At 60.3% G+C, this 25,203-nt stretch overlaps 8 protein-coding genes across 8 annotated transcripts; 4 read left to right on the top strand and 4 right to left on the bottom strand.

Moving 5' to 3' along the window:
* Positions 1 to 571: 571 nt before the first annotated feature.
* On the bottom strand, positions 572 to 1,579 carry BXZ73DRAFT_54939 (GTP-binding protein ypt1; the record flags this gene model as incomplete). Its single annotated transcript, XM_048021247.1, has 6 exons — positions 572 to 674; positions 733 to 836; positions 905 to 1,035; positions 1,093 to 1,189; positions 1,325 to 1,444; positions 1,517 to 1,579. 6 exons carry the CDS (start codon positions 1,577 to 1,579, stop codon positions 572 to 574), a joined length of 618 nt encoding a protein of 205 aa, XP_047872577.1.
* Positions 1,580 to 2,531: 952 nt separating this feature from the next.
* BXZ73DRAFT_81633 (galactose mutarotase-like domain-containing protein) lies at positions 2,532 to 4,218 on the top strand (the record flags this gene model as incomplete). The annotated part of the gene is made up of 8 exons (XM_048023541.1): positions 2,532 to 2,630; positions 2,691 to 2,789; positions 2,845 to 2,886; positions 2,951 to 3,238; positions 3,307 to 3,607; positions 3,676 to 3,769; positions 3,841 to 4,118; positions 4,184 to 4,218. The coding sequence occupies 8 exons, from the start codon at positions 2,532 to 2,534 to the stop codon at positions 4,216 to 4,218; spliced, it is 1,236 nt and encodes a 411-aa protein (XP_047872578.1).
* Positions 4,219 to 4,970: 752 nt separating this feature from the next.
* Positions 4,971 to 8,048, bottom strand: BXZ73DRAFT_92784 (uncharacterized protein; the record flags this gene model as incomplete). The annotated part of the gene is made up of 9 exons (XM_048026477.1): positions 4,971 to 5,331; positions 5,435 to 5,917; positions 5,951 to 6,392; positions 6,443 to 6,492; positions 6,522 to 6,615; positions 6,667 to 7,005; positions 7,057 to 7,827; positions 7,878 to 7,943; positions 8,000 to 8,048. The coding sequence occupies 9 exons, from the start codon at positions 8,046 to 8,048 to the stop codon at positions 4,971 to 4,973; spliced, it is 2,655 nt and encodes an 884-aa protein (XP_047872579.1).
* A 782-nt stretch (positions 8,049 to 8,830) lies between these two features.
* Positions 8,831 to 10,125, bottom strand: BXZ73DRAFT_81635 (NAD-P-binding protein; the record flags this gene model as incomplete). Its single annotated transcript, XM_048023542.1, has 5 exons — positions 8,831 to 9,204; positions 9,261 to 9,452; positions 9,510 to 9,666; positions 9,723 to 10,021; positions 10,083 to 10,125. The coding sequence occupies 5 exons, from the start codon at positions 10,123 to 10,125 to the stop codon at positions 8,831 to 8,833; spliced, it is 1,065 nt and encodes a 354-aa protein (XP_047872580.1).
* Positions 10,126 to 11,777: 1,652 nt separating this feature from the next.
* BXZ73DRAFT_106565 (uncharacterized protein) lies at positions 11,778 to 13,890 on the top strand (the record flags this gene model as incomplete). The annotated part of the gene is made up of 22 exons (XM_048016650.1): positions 11,778 to 11,818; positions 11,894 to 11,903; positions 11,943 to 11,978; positions 12,042 to 12,098; positions 12,150 to 12,204; positions 12,263 to 12,320; positions 12,376 to 12,385; positions 12,436 to 12,453; positions 12,504 to 12,529; positions 12,578 to 12,603; positions 12,661 to 12,692; positions 12,744 to 12,768; positions 12,827 to 12,838; positions 12,899 to 12,914; positions 12,972 to 13,002; positions 13,060 to 13,167; positions 13,219 to 13,246; positions 13,311 to 13,332; positions 13,393 to 13,420; positions 13,486 to 13,543; positions 13,609 to 13,729; positions 13,788 to 13,890. The coding sequence occupies 22 exons, from the start codon at positions 11,778 to 11,780 to the stop codon at positions 13,888 to 13,890; spliced, it is 921 nt and encodes a 306-aa protein (XP_047872581.1).
* A 588-nt stretch (positions 13,891 to 14,478) lies between these two features.
* BXZ73DRAFT_92786 (NAD(P)-binding protein) lies at positions 14,479 to 15,828 on the top strand (the record flags this gene model as incomplete). Its single annotated transcript, XM_048026478.1, has 6 exons — positions 14,479 to 14,521; positions 14,579 to 14,879; positions 14,966 to 15,093; positions 15,149 to 15,167; positions 15,195 to 15,337; positions 15,401 to 15,828. 6 exons carry the CDS (start codon positions 14,479 to 14,481, stop codon positions 15,826 to 15,828), a joined length of 1,062 nt encoding a protein of 353 aa, XP_047872582.1.
* Positions 15,829 to 17,011: 1,183 nt separating this feature from the next.
* On the top strand, positions 17,012 to 21,347 carry BXZ73DRAFT_92787 (oligopeptide transporter; the record flags this gene model as incomplete). The annotated part of the gene is made up of 24 exons (XM_048026479.1): positions 17,012 to 17,386; positions 18,305 to 18,407; positions 18,512 to 18,609; positions 18,661 to 18,728; positions 18,784 to 18,847; positions 18,899 to 18,955; positions 19,008 to 19,142; positions 19,217 to 19,230; positions 19,285 to 19,313; positions 19,367 to 19,437; positions 19,490 to 19,625; positions 19,699 to 19,736; positions 19,805 to 19,816; positions 19,858 to 19,905; positions 19,965 to 20,013; positions 20,077 to 20,094; positions 20,115 to 20,183; positions 20,226 to 20,308; positions 20,362 to 20,428; positions 20,461 to 20,530; positions 20,581 to 20,597; positions 20,659 to 20,728; positions 20,781 to 20,928; positions 21,006 to 21,347. 24 exons carry the CDS (start codon positions 17,012 to 17,014, stop codon positions 21,345 to 21,347), a joined length of 2,181 nt encoding a protein of 726 aa, XP_047872583.1.
* Positions 21,348 to 22,190: 843 nt separating this feature from the next.
* On the bottom strand, positions 22,191 to 23,050 carry BXZ73DRAFT_92788 (Calcipressin; the record flags this gene model as incomplete). The annotated part of the gene is made up of 3 exons (XM_048026480.1): positions 22,191 to 22,316; positions 22,388 to 22,646; positions 22,743 to 23,050. The coding sequence occupies 3 exons, from the start codon at positions 23,048 to 23,050 to the stop codon at positions 22,191 to 22,193; spliced, it is 693 nt and encodes a 230-aa protein (XP_047872584.1).
* Between the last annotated feature and the right edge of the window lie 2,153 nt (positions 23,051 to 25,203).

Genomic DNA, 25,203 nt, shown 5'->3' on the forward strand with positions numbered 1-25,203 from the left:
AGGACGTAGGTGCTCGTGACGTCCTCGAGTTAGGCTTGCAGACGTATTTGCAGTGTTGCCTCCATGGACCGTAGGCGGCGCTCGAGGAGTGCAGATATGTATGGACCACTTCAAGTCAACATGATATATTCGCTGCACACGAATCCTCAGGCCTCAGTACGGAACTATGGTCAAACTGAGTGCATTTGGGACTCTGGGAAGTCGACCGAAAAGGCAGGATGCACACTTGATTAGCGCACCCTTGCGCCTATCTACGTAGCATTCAACCGCAACATAGTCTCCAGTGCGAAGCGCAGTTCCGAGGTTGGAGCAACGTTATTTTCGGTACCTGAAACTGATCAATCAGTCCTGCTCTCGCCTCCAGCTTGTTTGTCAGCCACTTTCTTCGTGAACTTGGCATGTACCTGCTTGGCCGAAGCAACGTGAGGGGGTCGGATGACGGGGCAAATATGATATAGGATTAAAGAGAAGCAAACAGTGCGTTAGCGGTACACATCCATGTATGGGGACAGTAAATATGCATCGATACATGCGAACGGCGGCGGCGAAAGGCGATACAACGGGGCGGTGTTCAGCACGCACAGCCGCCAGAATCCTCTTCTTGATTGAGACTCCGTCCAGGGGTGACGGTCGAGGACTTGTCCGCAGCTTCGCCAGGCTGCTGGCTGTCGACACTGGAGACGGGGAGGTGAATCAGGGTGGCTCACGGAGAAGGAACGAGGGACTCCGCACTCGTCTTTGATGGTCTTGGCCATCATGCTGAACGCTTCATCGACGTTCGTCGAGTTCTTGGCCGAGGTCTCGACGAACGGTATTGACAGCTGGTCCGCGAACTCCTGCACAACCCCAGGCATGCGTCTTGAGCGTGTCATGCTCGCGTGAGAACGAGGGGCGCACGACGCACCTTCGCCATCGAGTACTCGACGACCTTTTTCTCGACGAGGTCGGACTTGTTGCCGATGATGAGCTTCTTGACGCCCTCGGACGCGTAGCGGTCGATTTCCTGCAGCCAGCCCTTGACGTTCGAGAACGTCTCTACGCGCAGACACGTCCAGTTAGTCGCGGGCGTCGTGTCAGGGGTCACGCGCGCACCTCCGTCGGTGACATCATACACCATGATGATGCCGTGCGCGCCGCGGTAGTACGCGGCCGCGATGGTGCGGAAGCGTTCTTGACCCGCGGTGTCCCACTGCACGAGATAGCCGTGTCAGAGAGGGTAGGAAAGCATAAAAGGCCAGAGTTGAACTTGTGCTCGTGCGAGCAGCGAGGGACGGGTGTGGGGAGGGGTGGGCGTTGCACGAGGCAGAACCGAATGGCCACTCACGATCTGCAGTTTGATCGTCTTCCCCTCGAGCTCGATGGTCCGGATTTTGAAATCAACGCCAATAGTGCTCAGGTAGCTGTCCGTGAACGCGTCCTCCGCGAACCGCAGGAGCAGGCATGACTGCAAGCGATGGTCAGTCGCTGAGATCGATGTGTTGGCAGTCCGCAGTCCGCAGGACGCGCGTGTACGCACCTTGCCCACGCCCGAGTCGCCAATGAGAAGGAGCTTGAAGAGGTAGTCGTAGCCTTCGGGCATCGTTCGCCGTCAGTCTGTGCGACAGTCAGAGGGTGCCCGAAAGGTGGATGGTGTTGAAGAGACGGGCGCGGTGAGAAATGAGCGGCGGGGGGAGGGCACAGCCTATGCTGGCGGTGCGCTCGCGGTCGGTGTTGAAAGCAGCGGAGGCGTGATTGGGTCGGCTAGCGGAGAGGCTGAGGAGAGAGAGAGAGAGAGATATACGAGGAACACGCCGCCCAGGGCCACAGCCCTCCGGTCCCCTCGGGGCGTCCGAGACGCCCGTCTTGGCCACGCATCTGCTTATGTCATTGTTTGGCTACTCCAAACAACTGCGACGGTTGTTTCAGTTCATGTCTCGAAAGATGAGTCCTTGGCTGTGAGTTCCCAGGCCTTGCTTATTCCTCTGCACTCCACGAGGTATGTTGGTCCACAGCCAGGTGGTTCGCAATGCATGCTGTTCAAAGTTCAATAAGTAACACCGCTGCTATGGGCGTCACGATTCGGAAGCATCGTAGACATACAAAGCCAGGAAGTTCTTGCAAGTACGAAAACAAGCTTTCTTGATCTCCAAGGACTGCGTAATTCTGTGCCTCTCCCTCCACACCCCATGTGCCGACATCAAACGGGGTCCCAGCACTATTCCCATCTCTGCGCTATAAATGCGCTTCAACGCTCCCGCCGGGCCCCATCCTCCTCCGCATATGCGTCCATCAGCCGTGCGGAGTCTTTTGCGACATTCCAGGTCTTCTTCCCCCATCCCTGTGACCTCCACGCGCTCGTCCAACCCTGATGGTCGTTCCGGGTGTCGTATGCGGCACGGTCACATGCCCGCGGACCGTGCTCTGCAGCCCCATGCGCGTCATGGGACCACTGCGGGTCTGGGTGACGACCACGTCCCTGGCCGTCCGCCCGTGCTATAAGACGGGGCGCGCGCGGTGGGGATGCGTCCGACGCCGCCCACGACACCCACAGGATGGCACGTTTCGGACTCGGACTCACGACGCTCGTGGCCGCGCTCTTCGCGAGCTGCGCGCGCGCGCAGCTCGCAGACTCCAGCATCTTCGACGCCAACGTGAGTCGTGCTGCTTTGCTTTCGAACGACGCGACGCGTGCTGACGCGTGGTGCGAGCAGCCGCTGCAGCAGTTCAACCTCAGTGCGCCCGATGGCTCTGCGCTGGGCACGTTCATGCCGTTCGGCGCGACCGCGACGAGTTTCCGGGTCAAGGACAAGGTGCGCTCTACCACCGGCATTCCCGCGATCCTCCAACGCTAACGCCACCATCCAGTTCGGGCAGTTCAGGGATATCCTCATCGGCTACGACGACCTGGTACGTTTGAGCCGCCTCTGGTGCTTTCGATTTCCCGCTGAAGACATCCCCGGTGTCCATATAGGAGCGCTACATGACGGAGCGCAACTTCTTCGGTCCCATCGTCGGGCGGTACGCGAACCGCATCCGCAACGGCACCTTCACCATCCCCATCTCCAAGGACGCCTCGGGCCCGGGCAAGGTCTTCCACGTGCCCGAGAACGAGCACAACGGGACGAACTCGCTGCACGGCGGCGACTTCGGCTTCGACCGCCGGAACTGGACCGCCATCGACTACCGGCCGGACCAAGTCAGCTTCGCGCTCATCGACGTCAACGGCACGGAAGGCTTCCCGGGGACCGTCATCACCACGGTGCGTGCTCTTGCGCTGGGCGGCGGGCTCGGCGCGACGACGAGCTGACGCGTTGGAACTCGCGCCAGGTGACGTACACGCTCGGGAACGACTCGGTGTTCAACATGTCGATCTCCGCGGTCGCGACGCAGCGCACGCCGATCATGCTCTCCGCGCACCAGTTCTGGAACCTGGAGGCGTACCAGGAGACGCAGGACCTGCGCGGGCACGTCGTCCAGATCAACTCCTCCAAGATCATCGCCACCGACGGGAACCTGATCCCGAACGGAAGCTTCATCGAGGTCGAGGGCACGCCCTTGGACTTCCGTACCGCGACGAGCATCGGGGACCAGATCAACGCGACCGCCGCGGCGCAGTACTGTGGCACCGGTGCGTTGCCTCTTGCCGTGGCGGAGAGACTCGTGCGAGACGGCGTGCTCACCTGGGGCGCGACGCAGGCTGCGTCGGCTTCGACAACGCGTGGATCTACGACACCGAGGACCCCTCCGTGTCCTCCCCCTTCTCGATCTGGAGCACCAACTCCGGCATCAAGTGCGTCCGCCCCGTCCCTCCCGCCCTCCCCGACTGACCCCCGTCTTTTCCTTTCCTTTCCCCTCCCGCAGGCTCGAGGTGGTGACGAACCAGCCCGCGCTGCAGATATACTCGTGCAACGGGATCTTCAGCGCCGCGGACCCGGTCCCGCGCAAGGCCGCCCAGGGCGGGAACGCGACGGACCCCGCGGCGTCGGCGGTGTACGAGAACCACAGCTGCGTCGTGCTCGAGCAGGAGAGCTTCCTGGACGCGATCAACAACCCCGAGTTCGGCGTCGACCAGATCTACGGGCCCGCGCGGCCGTACTTCTGGCACGCGTCCTACCGGTTCTCCGTGCTCGAGGATGCGCGTGAGGGGAGCGCGAGGGTTGGTTCCAATCCCACGGGAAAGACGGCACACACGCTTACATACGAGGCCCAACAAGCCCGAATGGGATCAATGCTTTGTAAGACAAACGTGTTATACCAAAAAATATAGGAGTCGTTTTATGTTCAAGGGAGTTGCGGGACGCAAAAAGCGCGCTCGGGCGTATTACCTTCATGAACGCGCATGAAAGAAAAGACATTTCGGTCCAGCTGCGGTATCCCCACGCCCGAGCGACTTGACACCAGACCGCGCATACAAAGCTCCCTCGAGCCACTACGAGGATCAGCACAGTCCAGCTACTCCCCAATATCCACTTCACCTTCCTCGCCCAAGCACATTCTCGGGCCATCCACGAGCTTCTCTCCAGGTGCGGCATCCCGAACTCCGACACAGCGGGCGCGCACGCCCCATCATCGCCCAACGCATCAACTCAGGCCAAGAACTCCTCCGAGCCGGAGAACACCGTCCGGACCCCCTACAACGCGAACCGTCGTCAGCCCCCGGGGACACACCGAGGATATGATACAGCGATACGATTGCTTGAACGTCGGAAGCGCAGCAGGCTGTGACGAGTATGGCTACACGAGCTAATTACACGCGCGCACGCGGCGCGGGACGGAGAGATACTCTACTGGTAGAATGTGTCGTGAACGGGGAACGTCAACGGGGAGAGACAGACGGAGAGAAGCGGCGCGAGGCTCCAGAGGCCGCGCAAGGTATGTACGTGTCCTTGTCGAAAAGAAGAAAAAGAAAAAAGAAACAGAGTCCAAGACGAGAGGGTAACCAAACGAAAACGGTCACCGCCCCCTCGAGTCCGATCGTGACGCACGGTCGCTCAACGCAGGAACGGGTTCCGCGACCCGCCGCTGTCCCCGCTCCCGCCCGTGTGCGTCGGCTGCACCCAGTACGCCCCGCGCGTGTACCCGTCCAGCCGCGGCGCTGGCTGCTGCGCCTGCGCCGCGACCGTCCGCGCGTACTCCTGCGCCGGCGTCGGCGGCCGCTGCTCCCGCGGCCGCTCCGGCAGCAGCCAGCTCGAGTACGTCGTCCCCGCCGAGAGCCGGTTCGCCGGCGCGGTGGGGACGTCCCAGTCGCGCTCGCGCGCGACCTCGCGGTCCTTCACCGGCATGCGCGGCTCCGGCGTCCGCCGCGGCTGGCCCGTCACCTGCGAGTAGATCGACTCGTCGACGAGTGCGCGGCTCTGCGGCCACCGGGAGGTCGCGGTGGGAGCGCAGGGAGGGGAGCGGGGAGGGCGCGCGCGCGGAGCTGGCGCGCGAGCTCGTGCCGCCGCCGGTGCCGTACGCGTCGATGAGGCGGTCGATGTCGCGCGAGTGGCGCGCGTCCTCGGCGGCCCGGAGCTTGCGCTTCTGGTCCATGTCCCGCTGGGAGAGGTCGCGGTCGCGGTCGAGGTCGGAGTAGTCCGAGTAGCGCGCCTCGTTGACCTTGCCCATCCGGATGTCGTCCGAGTAGTACGCCGGGGGCGGCGCGGCCTCCTGGCGGTGGCGGGGGAGCATCCAGCGGCCCTGCGAGCGGTGGCCGAAGAGCCGCTCGCCGAAGCGCGCGAGGCGGTACCGCCAGTCGCCCTTGTGGGGGAGGCGCTTCGCGGCGGCGAAGTTGGCGGTCTGCGCGGCGCGGCGCTTGCGGGCCGGCGGCGCCAGCAGAAGATGAAGGCAGGAAGATGAACGCGCACCGAGCGCCATCAGGAGGATCTCCCACCACTGGAGCGGGCGCGTTGTGGTCGTGTTCGTGTTCGTCGTCGGCGTGTTGATGCCGGTGATCGGGGGGCTAGAGGACGTGGCGGGGGCGGTGACGACCAACTCAGAGAGGCAGACACCCAGCCCGGAGATGACCGACGTCGAATCCGCGCAGTTGGCGGCGACGCAGGTTCCGCTCCGGAGACTTGGGTGTTGCTCGAGCACGCGAGGCAGTTGCTGGGCCGGACCCGAACAGCTCGAGCAGCTCGAGTCGCAAGACAGGCACGAGGACGAGGTTGTGTCGAAGAACTGGTTCTTGCTGCAGGTGGGCAGGCAGCGGCCGTTGGTGAGGACGGGACGGTCCGACGGGCAGCTCGAGCACTGGTTGAACCCGCTACCGGAGCATGTCGCGCAGTCGGGGTGGCAAGTGACGCATTGGCCGGAGGCACTGAAAGTGTTGGATGGGCACGACGCGACGCACTTGCCGCTCGACGCGAGTTGGTTGTTCGAGCACGTCAGACAGAACGTGGAAGATCCGACGCAAGTTCCGCAGGACGAGTCGCAGGCTGTACATGGCGTCAGAGGACATTTATACAACAATAGATCTCGGTCATACCTGAGCAAGTGACGTTATCCTTCGGATCGAGGAACGTCCCTGTGGGGCAGCTCTGGATGCACTTGCCACCAGACAAGACAAGCCCGGGAGACAGTCCGTGCATTGCACTTGGTCGATGGTTGTCGCAACGTTGAAGCTCGAGAACTGGCATTTCGTGCACTTGGAAGGGCATGCTGCGGGGCAGGGTCGGACAACGCCAACATGGGGAGACAATGGGCACTCACAATCGCACTCGCGCTTATTGTTGTCCGCCACCAACGTCGTGCCGCTGCAAACGCCGTTCCCATCCGTCCCGACGCAGGTTCCGTTCAAGGTGTACTTGCCCGCGCCACACACGATGCAGTCGTTGGAAGAGGCACCGGAGCACGTCTGGCACAACGGAGAGCACGCCTGGCAGGAGGCGCCGTCGCTAAAGCTCCCGTCGGGGCAGACCGTGCCCGTCGACGTCGTCGACTGCTGGGCGATGCACTGCGTGCGGTCGTTCGCGTTCTGGGTCTGGCCGGACTTGCAGGTCAAGCACTCGCCGTTCCCGTCCGCGCACGCGGTGCATCCGAGACCGCAGACTACGCTCGACGTGAGAACGAGCACGAAAAACAACCGGAGGATGGGCGCACCTTCGCAGTTCCCGTCCGGGCTCAGGAAGAAGCCGGTGGCGCACTTGGCACACGCGGTGCCGTTGGTCGCCGTGGTCCACCCAGGGAGACAGGTGCACTGGCCGTTGGACTGGCATTCGCCGTTCTGGCAGTTGCAGCTCGAGGGCGCGTTCGCGACGATGGGCTCGAGACACCTGCCCGAGCCCGTCATGCCGTCGTCGCAGGTCGTGCAGTTCGCGGGGCACGCCTGGCACTTGGGCCCGAAGAAGCCCTTGCTGCAAGTTTCGCAGGAGGTCCCGTTGAAACCAGTAGGGCATTCGCAGGTCCCAGACGCAGAGCAGACGCCAGCCCCGGCGCAGGGCGGCGAGCAGGCGGACGACTGGAGATCGAGGAGCTGGGAGATGGCGGACGCGCCCGACGGGAGCTGGGAAACGTCGGGGATGGTGTCCCAGAAGATCACCCGGTCGTTGTTCCCAGAAGAGAGCGCGGCCCAGACGTTGGACGAGAGCGCGAGGGACCGGCGGAGATCTTGGAGCCGTTCAGCGGGGAGCCGGGGAGCTGAGTGAACGAGGCATCGCCCGAGTACTTGGACTGGGGATAGACGGCGATTCCGGGTTGAAGGGCGAGTTGAGGGGCAAGGAGGTGTTCGCATCAAACCGGGGGAGGACGAAATCGTGGCGCCGGAGGACGTGAGGGTGTCGTGGAGGAGGGATGGATTTGACGACGACGTGTACTGTCCGGGCAGGAGGAGGAGACTGGCGGGTGCGCCAGACGCAGACAAAGTGGCGCCGACTTTGCATGGTCGGCATGGGGGAAGGACGCAGAGAGGGAAGAGCACTCACTGGTCGTGTTGGTGGTACCCTGGAGGCATTGACCGGCAACGCAAACTACAGTTGGTGAAGAAGCGGCTGCATCGTGGACACGACGTCAGATGCAATGCACACGATGTAGCGTACGTACTCACCAAAGGATGCGCCGAAAAGGAACGAGGTCATGAATATGCTCGACAACATGTCGAGTCGTCGACGCGTCGTAAGAGGGAGTGGGGAAGGAGGAGGGGAGAGAGAGCGGGGCAAGCAGCCGGTAGGTGCTTGCTGAAAAGCGTGTCGGCTGGTCAGGAGATTGCCATGGTTTCATTGTTCTGCTCTCCCTTTGCCGAAGGCGGGGGACGAGTGTCAATTGTCTCGGGGAGGAGGCCATTGTTCTCTTAGACGCCTGTCTCGCTTAGGCAGGCGGAATGGGATTGGCGCCCATGCGTTGACCAAATAGAACCAAATGTCCGTTTTGGAACTAAGCCTTGGGTAAGAATAACTTAAGCGTCGGCAAAGTATTTACTTACTCCATGCATTGTTATACTTTGGGCGAGGACGTAGTTGGCGTTGAGGCATTTATATACGTGAAAATTAGGTCCCGCCTTGCGGCAGGAGAAGCCAAAGGCGTTTCAAATGCTTCTCAGAAGCCTGCGCCGGACAGAGAGGATCCACGGGGCAATCAAGTTAGCGGCTTCTGGCCTCATATCGGTCCAATGTAAGGAAGCCGAGTCCAGACCCAAACGACCTCCTTCATCTGAGAACAACTTCTGACGTACGAGAGCGCGCACTCCTCAAGGGGAAAACATACCAGCGACGGCTCGCTCTCACATCCGGCCGGCTGGCATTTGATCTACATCGTTACGGTGCTCCGTCGCACTTCGCCCGCCGGTACGAGTACCATGTATATAGTCGGCTCTAGTGCATTCGACAAAGACTCCATCCACAAGGCAGTCTCACATTGAGATACGAGGAGATGCGCCAGCCTAGTTCGCACCCTTCTCCGCGATCAGCGCTTCCGCCTCCGGCTTGATGCTCGCCCACAAGTCCTCCACTGTCCGCGTCGGCGCCCACCCGAGCTGCGACCGCGCCCTGTCCGCCCGCGACCGCGCGTTCGTCCCGTTCGCGAACACGTACGCCTCGTCCTTCGCGAACTCCCCGATCCTCTCCTCCGTCTCGAACTTCACCAGCTCCGCGCTCTCGATCGCCCCGAGCGCGAACAGCGCCTCCGCGACACGCCTCGAGAGGTCCAGCCAGAGGTGCTCCCCGTTCTCGGCGAAGAAGTACCCGTCACGGCCGTGCGTGATCGAGGCAGGGCTCGAGACCAGGCGGCGGAGGATGATCCCGTAGAGCGAGGCCACTGCCCGTAGCGGGTCGTCAGCTGGGAGCGTGAGGAGGGGGACGGCGGGTACGTACGGTCCTCGACGTGGACGTTGTCCCAGATCCCCTGGCCCTCGCCGATGATCCCGACCCGCTTGCGAATCAGCGCGTCCCGGATCAGCGCCGGCACTTGCAGCGAGTGCGTGTTCGTCACGCCCTTCTTCGCGAGTATCCCTTCCGACTTGCCGTAGATCATCGGAGGGCACACCTGAATGGCACGCATGTAGCCTGCCACGCGATCGTCAGCTGTCTGCGACCTACCGGCGGCGACTCGCGATCGCTCACCTTCCTTGTCCGCCTCAAGGAAGAGCAGGTCGACCGGGCGGTGCAGAGCCTCGGCGGGGATCGTGTCTAGTTTGTCGACGTCGAGATCAGAGTAGATGTCGTCCGTGATCAAGTTCCCCAGCTTGCGGCTGAAGTCGACGAGGACCCCGGTGCCAGTCTACAGCATGTCAATATCGTCGCGTTGGACTAGGACGGAACACAGCGCCCGCTCACGGTGTGCAAGACGAAGGGGCGGACTCCGAGCTTGGCGTGGCGCGTCTTCATCCCGCCCAGGATCGCCTTCGCCATCTCGACGTCGTCCGCGTTCGCAAAGTTGATCACGACGTGCGCCTGCTCGACAGCTGTTCGAGCTTGTCGAGCTCCGCGAGCGTCCCGATCGCGGTCTTGACACCGGGGAAGTCCTCCTCGAGCCGCTTGGCCTTGTCGGCGGAGCGGACGTAGAGGGTGAGATCGAGCTTGGGAGGAGCTCGGGTCCGCGAGTACGCGGCTGAGGAACGTTCCGCCGACGTAGCCTGCAGAGGATGTGGTCAGTCAGTCCCGAAGCCATTCTAGGCTGGTGAAATGACATCGTACCGGTGGCACCGAGGAAGAGAACAGGGGTCTTGGAGGCAGACATTGTGAAAGGTTGTGGGGTGGAGATGCCGGTGTTGGAAGAGTGACTGGGAGGATGAGAGTGGTGGATCTTCATCTACGCTCTTATATTCGCCCGACGCAGCCTCGCCATAACATGGTAAGTGTGAGACCGTGTATCTCTGGACGAGACTCGCAGACTGGTCGCGGTGGAGCTGTGCTGACTGAGGAGAGGGAGCGCAGCGCCCGGAGGTTAGACCAGAAAAGGGAAGAGCGTGAGGGACGCGCGAGCAGAGACGCGCTCGACGTTGCTGACTGGCGTTCATTTGCAAGCGGCAGCGGTGACAAAGCGGTCAAGGCAGGAAGAGCAAGCGCCTGATGGGTGCTCGGCAGATGCCTTCCCCGTGGGAATTGTGCTGACAGTCCCGGGTGGCAACGGCGGCAAGGCTCAAAGCCAGATCTGGTCGTTTGCTCACGAACTTCAATTCCCCCTCAGGACCTACCTGTCCGTAAGCATCCGACGTTCTTCTGGATATTTGGTTGTGAGATAGATGGCAGGGGCCAACCTCCCCGCACACAAATATGTCCTCGAGGGAGCAGCAGACGGGCGAGCAGCAGACGGCTTTAGTACGTTTTCCCCGGGTTCGCCGCTCACGGCCCCGATGCTCGAGGGGCGTACATGTCGTTTGCGCGACCTGCTGCTTTATTTGATGGCGTCTTGAGCCGCGCGTAGCTGAACCAGGGCAACGAGAATGTCTTGCCCTGCGAGTATCGTATGTAACTATTCGCAGCCAACTACCATCAAATCATCATGGCGAGCGCACCTTTCACGCGTGCTCGAAGTGCGCAACGACATCAGTCTCTGCGCGAGCGCACAGTCGAGCGAACCGGAGACGCAACCACGATCGAAGGGATGATCAGACCGCGATCGGTGCGGCGACTACCCAGATGAGAGGACCACGGAAGAATCGCCAAGCAAGCTGTCTTCGGTCGGCACGATACACATTGAGTATAAGTATGGGCTGGAAGGTGCACAGGCTGCTCTCGACGTGCCCAGCCGCTACTAGTGCCATCCGCGCGCGTGTCCCCAGTAGACTTGGAGCGTGACGGGCAGTCTAACATGGGCATCGACGTTCTCCGATCAAAACCCCATTAATTGCCCGCGTTCCGCTCTGTCTCGAGAACGAAGGCCAACGTCTAAAAAGGAGACTAAGACGTATCCGTATATCCACAAGGAGGCATCCGCCCGGACCCATATGGTGCAAGCGCCCGTGACTTGATCGCGCAATGTCCGCGCCCGTGCCAACGTCGCGGAATGTCTGCGCCCGTGTCAACGTCGCGGCTTCCGACTCAGCGCTGGCAGCTCGACCGTCTCGCTCTGAGCTCTCTCCGCTGTTGGTGTTACGCGGTAGGTGGCCAGCGAGGCTGCGCCCGTCTCCCGCGGAATACGCTCAGTTTTGAGCGACTGCCGAGTCCCTCCCCTGTGCACGGGGATCTGGCAGATCGACGTGCATAGGGGCCCATGTAACCATCTCCGGATCAGCGCAGCCCAACGGGCGCTCGACGTCGGCCACATTCTACCCCGGCCCCTCTCCCTTGCTCTTCCCGGTCTCTCCCTTAAGAAGGGATGCCGAATCACTTTCGTCTTCTCGCCCTCTCGCCCTCTCATCGCTCTCACGAGCCTACACGCCTGCCTTCATGTCTTCCCCGTCTCCCGCTGATATCAAGGCCCATGGAAGGTGCGTCGTTTCAACTTCACGCGTGTGGAGCTGACGGTTCTGTTAGTCTGGGTATTGCATTAATCGAGCTGACAGTGGAATCGATGTAAGTGTCTCATTAGTCCTCATACTACCACCCCCCTAGACATTCGCGCCGGTCCGTCTGTCAGACTCTATGGGAGTACGTGCACAGTCTAACTGCGCGTGGCGCCACTAATGCACCTCGTAAGTCCTTTTGGGACAGGTCGGGTTCTACATCAGGCACCGCACCGCGCCAGAGAAAGGGTACATCAAGATCCTTGTGAGACCCCTGAACTCGTTTCGGGAAGTCCAACGCACCCGAGCCATACAGGTCTTCCTCTCTGTCGTCTTGACCTTCACGCGTTTCGGATTGCAAATTACCTCGTGTATGTGTTGGCTCTGGATCTTGCAGTACGCCGCTAACCCTGGGCAATCCGAACCCAGTCATGAACTTTGGCCCGAACTCCCATGGCGATCCGTTCCGCATCAAGACACAGCCTTGGTGCGCCGCACTCTTGCCCTTTTTCGAAAACGGCTGACTCGTCCTCTCGTGGTAGGACAACTCCGGTGCGTTGCGTCATTTTGGATTCCTCGCGTGGGTGTTTACCACCCAATAGGCGCGGATGGTCATAGATGTGAGTGTTCTGCGCATTTGGAAATTTTAGACGAGAATTCACAGTTGTAGGCTCTGTGCATGCTCAATATCCAAATGTATGTTTCGATCGACATGCCGCATAATATTTTCTAAATCTGTTGCAGGTTCTTTGTGATCAGAATATGGGCGTGTATGTATCGTACCTGTGCTTCTATCACCCCTCCTGCTCATAGATATGATGATCCAGTCAGCAAGATACTGCCCCTCGTTCTGGGTCTTGTGAGTATTCGATCGTGGTACCCATCCACAGCTAATCGGTATCGGGTCCAGTTGACCCTAGTGTTCGCATGCTTCGGTGAGTCGTCACAAGTCATTGCGTGGGAGGCACAGCTGTTTACGTTACCACAACTCAGCTCTTTGGATATGTAAGTGAACCTACTGCTATGGCGACAACTATTGCATGGTGCTGACCGTCCAAACATCAGACTTGATCTATAGCGTGTAAGTACTCGGACAGACTGTCAAAGCTGCCCATCTGCTCAGCGTAAATTTCCGCAGAGCCACATCTCCAATTCTTCCCTTCTGGACAGTCATGACGGCACGTTACTCGTAATGTTCGTATACATCCTGTCTAACTTCGTCGCAGACATTGCTTATTGCGCTGAGCGTCGTCACTGCGGTCACCGACATCACCCTTTCGGCAACGTTCGTGATTCTCATGTGGAAGTCTAGAGAAGCGACCATGCATTTGTACGTATGCAGCTGTGGGAATGTGTTGGGTGTGCTGACGTCAATCTCCTTGAAGGCGCACCAGGAGCATCATCAGCACCCTTGTGAGTGACGCTCTTTCTTTGAAGTCCGATTCACCAAAGCCGCACCTGCAGATCACGTTTTCAGTGGCCGGTGGGATGGTAATTAGGTGCGTGGAAACAGCGTGGTTGTAGAAGGGACTCCGCGCTGACATTTCGTCAACCATCAGTGCCCTTGCCACAGCCGCAGCGATCGCGGTGTGTGCGACTTCCCATACCTCCTTGCTCTAATCTCACTTGTGCCCGCTTCATCTTTCCTTCAGGTCAGCGTCGACCCAAAATCGCTCGTCTGCATGACGCTGTATCAAGCGGTCGGCGTACGTGAGTACGACCTTGGCTATGAGATGTCCTAGTCGTTATTGATCGTCCCTCTCCTTCTGCCCCAGTATACACCAATACGTTCTTCGCCCTCCTAAACTCGCGCGAGCACCTGCGCGCGCAGTGTGCGCAGGTTACCAATATCCCGACCACCGCACTGGGGAGGCAATCCGTCATGCCTACTGAAATGTGCGTGCCCTGGCTAGAGTTCTCGTCTGTGTTCCCCGCCGCTAACTTCACTTTCAAGACGCTTGGGCACCTGGCACGACCCTCAGGCTCGCAGCATCAATGCCAGTGGCGCTGAAACGGCCGTCGTCCAGGCCGCGGCTCTCAGTGTCAGGGTTTCGTAGTCAGAAGACGCGTGTTCGATCCATTCCACCTCTTCCTGCTCAGTTATCTCTCGATCTCACCTTGATGACGGAGCACCTTGCGAGATTAGGCCACAAAGTGAAGGTTAGTTGGTGCCCAGGCGGTTTGAGTATCGTCGGACATGCCAATCTAATGTACTTGATACCATGATGGAGGCCTTTGTATTCCCAGAACGGTGATAGGAACTTGTGCTCGGGTTGTGAGCAACGTGGCACGGTGCAGTTCCCACGGTTTCCATTGTGCGCTTCTTTCAACTTGGACCGCTTTGTCACCGCTGCCGCTTGCAAACGAACGGCGCAGTCAGCAACGTCGAGCGCGTCTCTGCTCGCGCGTCCCTCACGCTCTCTTCCCTTTTCTGGTCTAACCTCCGGGCGCTGCGCTCCCTCTCCTCAGTCAGCACAGCTCCACCGCGACCAGTTTGTGAACCTCGTCCAGAGATACACGTCCACGGACGCCACTTGCCATGTTATGGCGGGGCTGCGTCGGGCGAATATAAGAGCGTAGATGAAGATCCACCACTCTCATCCTCCCAGTCACTCTCCAACACCGCGCATCTTTCCCCTTCCACAATGTCTGCCTCCAAGACCCCTGTTCTCTTCCTCGGTGCCACCGGTACGATGTCACTTCACCAGCCTAGAATGGCTTCGGGACTGACCACATCCTCTGCAGGCTACGTCGGCGGAACGTTCCTCAGCCGCGTACTCGCGGACCCCGAGCTCCTCCCCAAGCTCGATCTCACCCTCTACGTCCGCTCCGCCGACAAGGCCAAGCGGCTCGAGGAGGACTTCCCCGGTGTCAAGACCGCGATCGGGACGCTCGCGGAGCTCGACAAGCTCGAACAGCTGTCCGAGCAGGCGCACGTCGTGATCAACTTTGCGAACGCGGACGACGTCGAGATGGCGAAGGCGATCCTGGGCGGGATGAAGACGCGCCACGCCAAGCTCGGGACCGCCCCTTCGTCTTGCACACCGTGAGCGGGCGCTGTGTTCCGTCCTAGTCCAACGCGACGAGATTGACATGGCTGTAGACTGGCACCGGGGTCCTCGTCGACTTCAGCCGCAAGCTGGGGAACTTGATCACGGACGACATCTACTCTGATCTGGACGTCGACAAACTAGACACGATCCCCGCCGAGGCTCTGCACCGCCCGGTCGACCTGCTCTTCCTTGAGGCGGACAAGGAAGGTGAGCGATCGCGAGTCGCCGCCGGTAGGTGCAGATAGCTGACGATCGCGTGCAGGCTACATGCGTGCATTTAGGTGTGCCCGCCGATGATCTACGGCAAGTCGGAAGGGATCCTGCGAAGAAGGGCTGACGAACACGCACTCGCTGCAAGTGCCGGCGCTGATCCGGGATGCGCTGATTCGCAAGCGGGTCGGGATCATCGGCGAGGGCCAAGGGATCTGGGACAACGTCCACGTCGAGGACCGTATGTGCCCGCCGTCCCTCCCCACGCTCGCAGCTGACGACGATGACGACCTGCTACGGGTAGTGGCCTCGCTGTACGCGATCATCCTCCGCCGCCTGGTCTCGAGCCCTGCCTCGATCACGCACGGCCGTGACGGGTACTTCTTCGCCGAGAACGGGGAGCACCTCTGGCTGGACCTCTCGAGGCGTGTCGCGGAGGCGCTGTTCGCGCTCGGGGCGATCGAGAGCGCGGAGCTGGTGAAATTCGAGACGGAGGAGAGCATCGGGGAGTTCGCGAAGCACGAGGCGTACGTGTTCGCGAACGGGACGAACGCGCGGTCGCGGGCGGACAGGGCGCGGTCGCAGCTCGGGTGGGCGCCGACGCGGACGGTGGAGGACTTGTGGGCGAGCATCAAGCCGGAGGCGGAGGCGCTGATTGCGGGGAGGGCGCGAACTAGGCTGGCGCAGCCTGGTTGGAGAAGGGCTGAGCCTGTTGGTCGATTTGGCATGTAGAACATACGGAAAGTGCGTTATGTCGGTAGGATAACGCCTATGACGCCTCTGGCGTACTTTGCGATGCAGTGCAATATTGAGGCGAGGAAGTACTAGTTCCTAGCGGCTAGCGACTGGTTTTGATCGGGGTATCATTGGAGATAACACGTGACATATGCCCAAGACGGACCAGTCGAGCGTCTCCTTCACTCCTCCTCTTGTCCCAAGAAATCAACAAGAAATCGCGTTCAATGATTCGTAGTCACGCTAGATACGAGGTACGCCGCCACATAACATAAAGGACCTCATGCTCGCCAATCGCGGCCTACCAGCTGTGCATTGTGCACTTCGGGGACAATTGCCAGGGCTGGATCGGTATAGCGATGATATGCTACGTGCTCCATATGACTTCGAGTTGAGTTCTGTCTACTTCCTGTCGTATGCCTGGGGCTCACCTGCTGAAATAAAGGGATTTCCTTTGCTCTCACCCCAGCGTATTCAACTCCGCTCAGAGCACGCAGCGATGCTTCAAGATGAGGCACAATATTTCTTTCAATGATCATGATGGCGCAAGTAGCGCACCGATTCAACTTGCGCGGGGGTATTTGGCCGACTCGAGCTGTCTCCCACACAGACAAGGGCCACCTGCAGCGCTCAACAGGCTACATGACGGCATGATAAGGCAATCGGGAGAAGACGATAGTGTCATTCCGGGGAGACCATGTGGCAAGTGTCCGGATTGCACCCTTCGACTCTCATGCTTGTTCAAACGTTCACATGCGATACAGGTGTCCTCTAATCGTAACGGGCCGCAACGCAATGTTCCTTAGCGCGCATATAATACAGCTTCAGTGCTTCCCGCTACATCGGTCTCTTACCTCGCGGCCAGAAGATCCACGTAAGCTCCTTCCTTCTGCCGCGCTTCCACCGAGCTGCCGTGGTTTAGTGCTGATAGCATATCGCGTGCAGAGTAAAGGTTCCTGGTAGCTCAAGCCCGGAGCTCGCACCTTATCGTCCCATCCCAGGCCTAGCTGCATGCCGTCGACGGTGGCCATGTCAAGACACAACATATGGCGCCAAAGGGCCATTCGGGTGACCTGCTCCAAGAAGAAGTTAAAAGACGCAGGCTGCCTTTACCGAACCCCCATCCCAACTTCGTCTGGCACTCGTCCTCCGCTGCAGGCACCTCGTCGGCCCGTCTTCAATGGCCCCCCACGACGGCGTCAGCCAGCTGCCCACCCTCGTCGCCGCGCCCCTCGCGGTCGTCGACGACGCCCCACCGTCTTCCCCCACCTCCTTCGACGAGAAGGCAGACGTCAAGATCCTCGGGAGGCGCACCGACACCGCGGCATCGTTCGACTCCGCCGACGCGAAGGCGGAGGGCGGTCCGGGCACCCTCTACGACGAACTTGAGGGCGACAGCACCGTCCAGCTCGTGAACGGCGAGCCGGTCATCACCGACGGCCGCGACGTCTCCCGCTTCCTCATCGACCCCCGCGACGACGGCGACGCTGCCCTCACCTTCCGCTCGCTGTGCATCGGAACCGTGCTCGCCGGGCTCGGGGCGGCGCTCTGTCAGGTGAGTGCCTGCTCTGCCGACCCGTGCTTGCTACTAGCATGACCCCAGAGTTGAGAAATGGGAGCGCCCGCAAGATCAAACCATGAGAGTCTCGACCATCTCTGTTGCGATAGTCTTCGGATTTCGTACACATATTGGTAGTGTCATAAGAAATCAGTGTGCAAAGTTTCAAAGGAAACTGGTACGTATTGCGCCCCCAGTGGACGACCCGGCCGCGGACCCTAGAGTTGAGAAATTTCGCCGAGGCTTAGTCACGGTGCGGGTCACGCAGCCGACATCAACTCCGCTCGGCTAGGCTGTCAGATACGTCCAGGGATGACAGCATCCTCCCCAACGACAACGTCGGAGACTGAAATTCACTCACGTTCTGTGGCCGAAGTCACGCTTGAACTGACCCAAAGTGCGTTTTCGCCTCCCTCCCACAGATATCGTGCCGGAGAATTCGAATTGGGGCAGCCACGCTTCATCCAATACCCCTCACGCAGCTTCAACCTAAGCGCTGGTCATGGGATCGTAGCCGACGGGTATCAAATCTTCGACTTTTCTCATTTGAGAGATGTTTGCGAAAGATCGTGCTTGTTTCTGCACGGAACGACGTCGTTCTTTTTGAAAACGAAAGTGAGAACATGTTCCTACCAGCGTGTGAATTTTCAACATTATCGGACGAGGGACGAGACCGCCAGACCAGATTTCTCAACACTGGGGGCATTTCTCATCACTGGGGTCGGACTAGTAGCCCTCCCGGTCTACCGCCGCGGCGCACACGGTGTCTCTCCGCCGTGTGAGTGCGGTTCGGCGTTGTGCCGTTTGTGCGATTTACACGCACGGCATGACGCGGGTGGCGAGGGCGGAGACGCCTCGTCGAGGATGGCGCGAATGGCGAGCGCCTGACGTGATTCTCACACCTCGCTTCTGCAGATCTATCTCTTCAAGCCGATCCAGATGACGGTCTCGACCGTGTTCCTCATGCTCATCATCTACAGCATCGGCAAGGCGTGGGCGCGCTGGCTCCCAACGGCAAGTCTGTCGAGGCACGCGATCGCGTCCCTCGCGCCCGTCTGGACTTCATCAACCCGGAGACTTTCGCATCAAGGAGGCGAGTGTGACGGACTTCCCTTCGCGGAGACGGTAAACTGACGCCTTCGCAGCATGTGGTCGCCTCGCTCGTGGCATCTACTGCCGCCGGCGGAAGCACCGCTGTAATGAATTTTGCCGTGCAGCGTGTACGTTCCGAGCGGCGCCCCAGCTGTCAGGAGAAACTGATGTCGGCGCAGCTGTACTACGACACCAACGTAGAGGCGACTACCGCCGTGCTCGCGACATTCTCTACCGCATGCTTTGGGTACGTGCCTCCATTTGCTGCTTCGATGCCTTCATTATTCACTTGAACGGTACAGATACGGTCTGGTGGGCATCCTCCGTCCGTTAAGTGTATACCCAAGCGAGATGGTGTACTGGGCCGTGAGTCTTCTCGCGCTGAAAGCCCGTCTTTACGACTTACGTCGCGCGCAGAATCTCCCGACCGTCACCATCTTCCAAAGTATATTCGCCCCAACGCCGCCGATAACTGTCGCTGACTTCCTCGCTCAGGTCTTCACTTCAACACTCGGCAAACTCGAAGCGCCTTAAGCTCTTTTGGGCGTCCTTCACGGGGATGTTCATCTGGGAGATTTTCCCGGCGTACATCTTCCCGCTCCTGAACGGCATCAACATATTCTGTTTGACGACTCAGCACGTTCCGAGCGGCGCGCAGGATGTCATACGAATCTCTTCGGCGGTATCGACGGGAACGAAGGCCTCGGGCTCCTCAGCATCTCGTTGGACTGGCAGTACATCGGTTCTAGGTGAGCATCTCACATTCTGGGCCAGCTATGTGTACTGAAGACGCGCCTCTACAGCTACTTGAGCTTTCCTTTGATCCAACAAGGTACAGCGATCTTTATTCACTATCGAGGACCAACGTGCTACACACTCGCACAGCGAACTCCTGGGTCGGATACGTGATCTGCTACATCGTGATCATGGGCATATACTATACCAACGCGTGGAATGTGAGCATGTCCTGCTGCGCAATCGGGTCAGCCGCTGACGTGGTGCCAACAGTCCTTGGCCTTCCCGATGCTCTCCACGTCGCTCTTCGCGCAGAACGGCACCGTGTACAACCAGCGCTACGTCTTCGGGCCCACGTTCACCCTCAACGAGACCGCGCTCGAGGAGATCGGTCTCCCCGCGCTCACCGGTTCGTTCCGTGCCCCCTCGAATCTCGACGATTCCAGTCATAGACTGACTCCGCTCGCTTTTCCTGATGTCAGGGTCGAACGCGTGGGCGAACCTGACGGCAAACCTCGGGGTGAGGGCTCCTCTCGTTCTGGCGCTCTCGAGGCCCCGCTGACGACCATCGCCGGGCTCCCTTCGCAGATCGGTGGCCTCGTGCCCACGTCATCTTCTTCTGGGGCCCGTCCGTCTGGCAGTCGTTCAAGCAGGCGCGGGACAAGTCGCAGCCGGACCCGCACTGGAAGGCGCGCCATATCTCCTTCGGTCGTCGTGGTTTCGAGCTGGGCTGAGACCGCGCTTGCAGATCGTCAACATGAGGTACAAGGAGGTTCCCTGGTACTGGTACGGCGCCTGTTGTCCTCGCCTTTTTCGCCGGTACGTGTCCCCACGGGAAGATGTCGAGTTGCCAGACTGAGCCGTCCGCTGGTTCGCAGGTCTGATCGTCGTCCTGAAGGGCAGACCACGCTCCCGTGGTGGTCGTACATCCTTGCGCTCCTGGTGGAGGTGAGACCAATCCCGTCCGGTGCACCTCGCTCTTCTCTCGCTGACTCGAGCAAACAACCAGCATTCATTACGCCGTTCTCGACGATCCTGTTCGCGCGCATGGGCAACGGTATCGCGACGAACCAGCTGATGAAATGGTCGCCGGTGCGGTCAACCCCGGAAAGCCCGTCGCGAACCTCTACGTATGTCCCACCCAGCCAGCCCAGAACTCATCTCACCCCGTCGGACTTGTGCAGTTCTCGATGTGGAGCCACGACGTGGTCAGTACGTCGATCAACCTGGCGAGCGACCTCAAGATGGGCAATACCTGAAGATCCCGCCTCGTGTGATGTTCCTCACGCAGATCTGGGGCACCATCCTCGGTACGTCCCACGATGCACACATCACATAACAATCTAATCCGATCCCACATCCAGGCGCATCGTGAACTACGGTAAACCGACTCATACCCCACGCTCCGCGCGCGCCCATCTCACTCGGACTTTCCTCCCCAGTCGTCATGATCTCCGTCGTCGACGCCCAGCGCGAGATCCTCCTCCAGCCCCGCGGCACGAACATCTGGAGGTCCGCTTCCTTGCCGCGCCGCTTGTCCCTCTGCTCACCCACGATGCTCCAGCGGCCAGTACCCGCAGTCCCTCAACAGCGCCGCGGTGACCTGGTCGCTCGCGAAGGAGCTCTACGGTCCCAGCGGGCCCTACTTCTGGATCCCGCTCAGCCTCCTGCTCGGCATGATCCCCACCGCGATCCAGTGGCTCATCGTCAAGGTCCGTCCCCTCCCTACCCTCCCCACCCCTCCCTCCTCCCATGCACTCGCACTCACCCGCACGCACGCCCCGCACAGCGCTACCCGACGATCCGCGGCTTCCGCGTGGACTCGGTCGTGCTCCCGATCATCTACCAGTACTCGTCCTGGATGTCCGCGGGGACGAACTCGCCCGTGTTCGCGTCCGTGCTCGTCGGGCTCGCGTCCCAGCTCTGGCTCCGCCGCTACCACCCGGCCTGGTTCCGGAAGTACAACTACGTGCTCGGCGGCGCGCTCGACGGCGGCGCGCAGGTCATGGTCTTCGTCCTCAGCTTCGCCGTCTTCGGCGCCTCGGGCGTGCCCAGGCCGTTCCCCGCCTGGGCGGGCAACCCCGCCGTCGGCAACGTGGACTACTGCAACGGGAACGGGGCGTTGGATTGAGCGGGCGAGGGCGCGGCGCCGTGTACGATGTACGTCTGTGTAAACAAGATTGTATCCTGTAGCGAGAATTCGTGCAAACCTTTGTGTTCGACCTGGCAACGGTCTCTGTTGTTGGTGACCCAACCGGCATGAGACCGTCTATCGCAATCCATGATCAATGCAAAGAAGAGACGAACTCGCCCACAGCTGCGTGCTACTATACAGATGAACCAGAGTATATGGAAACATAGAGGGTACCCAGGTGAGAAACGATGGACGAGGAAACATTATGCGGTATGAGATGCGAGGGGTGGATATCCGAGCTGTGTAGTCCGTGGGGTGCAAATAGTGACACAAACGAGAGCGTGCATAATGGTCGTTACGGGTTTGGGTTTGAGTTAAGGCAGCGATTCTGTAGAGCAAACTGGGTTAGCGTCCTCGTCGACGTCATGGATCGGGAGGAAGATATGTGCATCAGAAGGAACGATTGGCAATGGTTTTTCTCCAGAAGGGTCAGAACAGGTCTGATAGGCTCTCATCTCGCGCGGTCTAGGGAGGGAAGGCGGAACAGAGAGGAATTGAGACTTACAAACCAAGACGCAAAGGCCTGGAAGCGGTGTGTATGGCAACAATGGCATCTAGGAGGCATAGTGTTAGCGTTCGCATACCCAGTGAAGCCGAACCGTGAATAAGAGTCAGATAGAAAATGCAATATAAGGTATCTTCAGACTCCGTAGAGTCGGTACAGGTCTGAAATGTTTGACATCACACGAACGCCCGCACAAACCACCGTCCAAAGGCGATGGTCCTGGACGTCCAGAGGCGAATGGAGCAAACACTCACAGTGGATAGCAATGGGACAACTCAAGCGGACACCGGCACCGGCGGCATCGACGTCGGCGTCGGCCGCCAAGCGTTCCGCACCCTAGACGGCGCGATGTCCCCATACGCCCAGTCATCGCAGCCGTCCATCCGCACGTCGCCGTCGACCTCGATCGCCACCGCGTCGCAGTCTTCGACGCACACGCTGATCCCGACCCGTCCTCGGGCTCGAGGAGGACCTCGAGCCCGGGCCCGCGCGCCGCAGCTGCGGCTTCGATCTCGAGCTTGCGGAGTGCGGCGATGAGGTCGTGAGCGAGTGGCGTGGAGTTCGGGGGGTCCTCGCGGATCGGCTCCCAGCCGACGGGTGGAGAGCCAGGGGGCGAGATCAGGAAGTTCTTCTCATTTACGGGCGGGCGGAGGTAGTGGTTGTGCTCGTGCGTCTCATCCGACTCGATGGGTGTCGGGTCCGCGCGGTAGACGCGCATGAGGTAGTCGGGTCTGCGATAGACCGGTGATCGAAGGCGGAGCACGAGAGGAAAGGATGGGGGTTGTCAGCTGGTGAAGAACGCGCATATAGTGAGGGGAAAGACGCACTGGTCCTGCATGTCGCCGAGGACAAGCCCGTCGTTGGTCTCCTTTGCGATCTCGGCGTCCTCCTCTGAGAAGTATACCATGATCACCCGCGCGAAACCGCGGATGGGTGCCCATGTGTGGAGGGGCCCGTAGGTCTCGAAGTGGCTCCGGAGGGCGTCCTGGATGATGGGTTCGAAGAAATGAGGGGGAAGGCGCGTGACGACGAGCGTGTTCGTACGTGCCGACACCGACGGACTGGACATCGTCAGCGACGGCGGGGAGGAGGGCGAGCGGGGAGAACCGGGGATGGAGAGGGAGAGGTGGGGCATGGTGGAGTGACGTGGTGTTGAGGTGGATGAGAGGGAGGGAGGGGAGTGGTGGATGGTGGAGAAGGAAGTAGCGATGGAGGCAGAGGCGCGTCTCGTCTTATGAAAATGCGCGCCGGCTGACATAAGCACCACGGGCGCCTGTTCGCTGCGGCTGGGCCAAGGCACTGCTCCGATGACAAGGCTTGGACAACGCTCCTGCTTTTCTCCGCGAACGGCTACCGACCCTTACCGACCCAGCCTCTCCAGGATGTCCGGTCACGGAACATAGCCTCGCTGGCGGTGGGTGGCCTTCGAGAAAGTGCTACTTTCCAATTCTGGCGAGCGGTGTACCGCAGCTACGTGGTCGCCACAGTCCGTCTTGCGTCAGTACCTCATCCTCCACAGGGCGGACCCAAAATCAGCACAGGAATATGACTGCGCCACGGTTCGATGCTCGTACTGTCACTCAACTTGCCACTCGGGACCCAGGATTCGTTTGTGTGCGTACCGTGGGCGCATGCTGTCTTTTTGGTTATCGATGAGTCATGATATTCGTGTCGGCGGCGGTGAGTGACTCACTGTTCAAGTTGAATGATCGATTTACCCTTAAGCAGACTGCTTCGCATTACGATTGCCTTGTCTCCAAAGTTCTCCGACTATCACACGGCACCCGACACGCCCAGAAATTAGTTGTGGACCACGCCACCCACCTCCCCGGCCTGAGAACCTCGAACACAAGCTAGCACACCGACGCACGCATGTGCGATGAAGACGACAGGCCCCCTGGTTCCCCAGGAACCGTTCTCCCCACACACCTCCATCAAGGCGAACTATACCTGCTCGACGCCCTCATCTCCGCATGTGCGTAGGAATGTTGTTCAACCCTTCCGCTCCCACCAATCGCAGCACCGCAGCTAGCCTCCCCCATCAAGTTCTCGACACCTCGAATTTGCGAGACTGGCGAGACTGGCGCCACGAGGAGCGCACATCATTTCCGTTTTCGGCTGCACAGCGCGTGTCGAGTCGCTGAGCCCCTCGTCCACGCGCACGCCGCCCTCACCCACCTCTCCGTGCACATATTCTTCGCCCCCACTTTCCCCGGCGCCGATTCTACATTGGTGTGGGCGAAGGCAGCAACCCAGCTCGCAACACGGACGCGGGACCGTTCAGTGGTGCTTTCCCGACTCCGACTCCGACGACACACGCACCACGCACCACGCACCCCAGCGGCCTCCTCTGCGCGCTCTCTAGATCTCCGTGTTCAACGCGACGGCTCATGCCCCGACGCCATGCTTGATGGTCTCGTCTGCCCTGACGACGCTGACTTGGGCCGCCGCGGACTCTCTCCTTCGTGCGTTCAACCCCACTTGCGCGCGCCTTGTCGCCTTTCCCGCGTCGTCTCCGCGGAGACCTTCCGCACGCTCGAGTGGGTGGGGTCGCGGCGCGGGGGGCTGGGGGTTGGAGTCGGACGAGGGGGTGTGGGACGAGGGGGGGATGGGGACGGTGCCGCGCGCGAGGGGGGACGCGGCGTACGTGCGGCGTGCCTGATCTGTGCCAGAGAGGTTCGGTGTGGCGAGCCAGGATGCCGCACCGAGGACGTGTTGGCGTTGCGCGACGGCACATCCACGGTCCCCGAGGCGGTGTATCCGCGCCTGAGCGCCTGAGCGGTCGTCCGTGTTTGTGATCGGCCTGGACCAAATCCTGACACGCGACGATCGAGCGCAGCGGCGGGCCCGGGAGCTGCTGAAGAGGCACCGGTTGGCCGGGTCGTCCATCCATTTCCGTCGTGTTTGAGGAGGGACGACGAAAACGGATGGATGATCGAGACTATGCAAGGCACAGCTGTTGAACGGCGCGAGGCGGACTGTTCGGGGAGCAGTGTGTGCATTCCTGATGTGCCTACAAAGGACGCTTAGAGGACAGGGTTGACGGAATGGCGACTTGTATAGCTTTTACAATAGTTCTTGAATGCCTCACACTACTAGATCTTTGCTAGTGAGTGTGACGTGATGGGACTTACCAAGGTATCCGTGGGATTCATTCATGGCCAGCGCTTTATCTGGCCTTCGTCCTTGCTCTTGCCGTGATTTCGTTCCAATTTGTAAATCAGGTTGTACCTACCCTGCATCCGCCAATTTCTCACACCTGTCCCGTCGACAGGCAAAGCTGACCCA

Source organism: Epithele typhae (assembly GCF_022376455.1).
Source record: "Epithele typhae strain CBS 203.58 chromosome Unknown BXZ73scaffold_86, whole genome shotgun sequence".
Lineage (NCBI taxonomy): Eukaryota > Fungi > Basidiomycota > Agaricomycetes > Polyporales > Epitheliaceae > Epithele > Epithele typhae.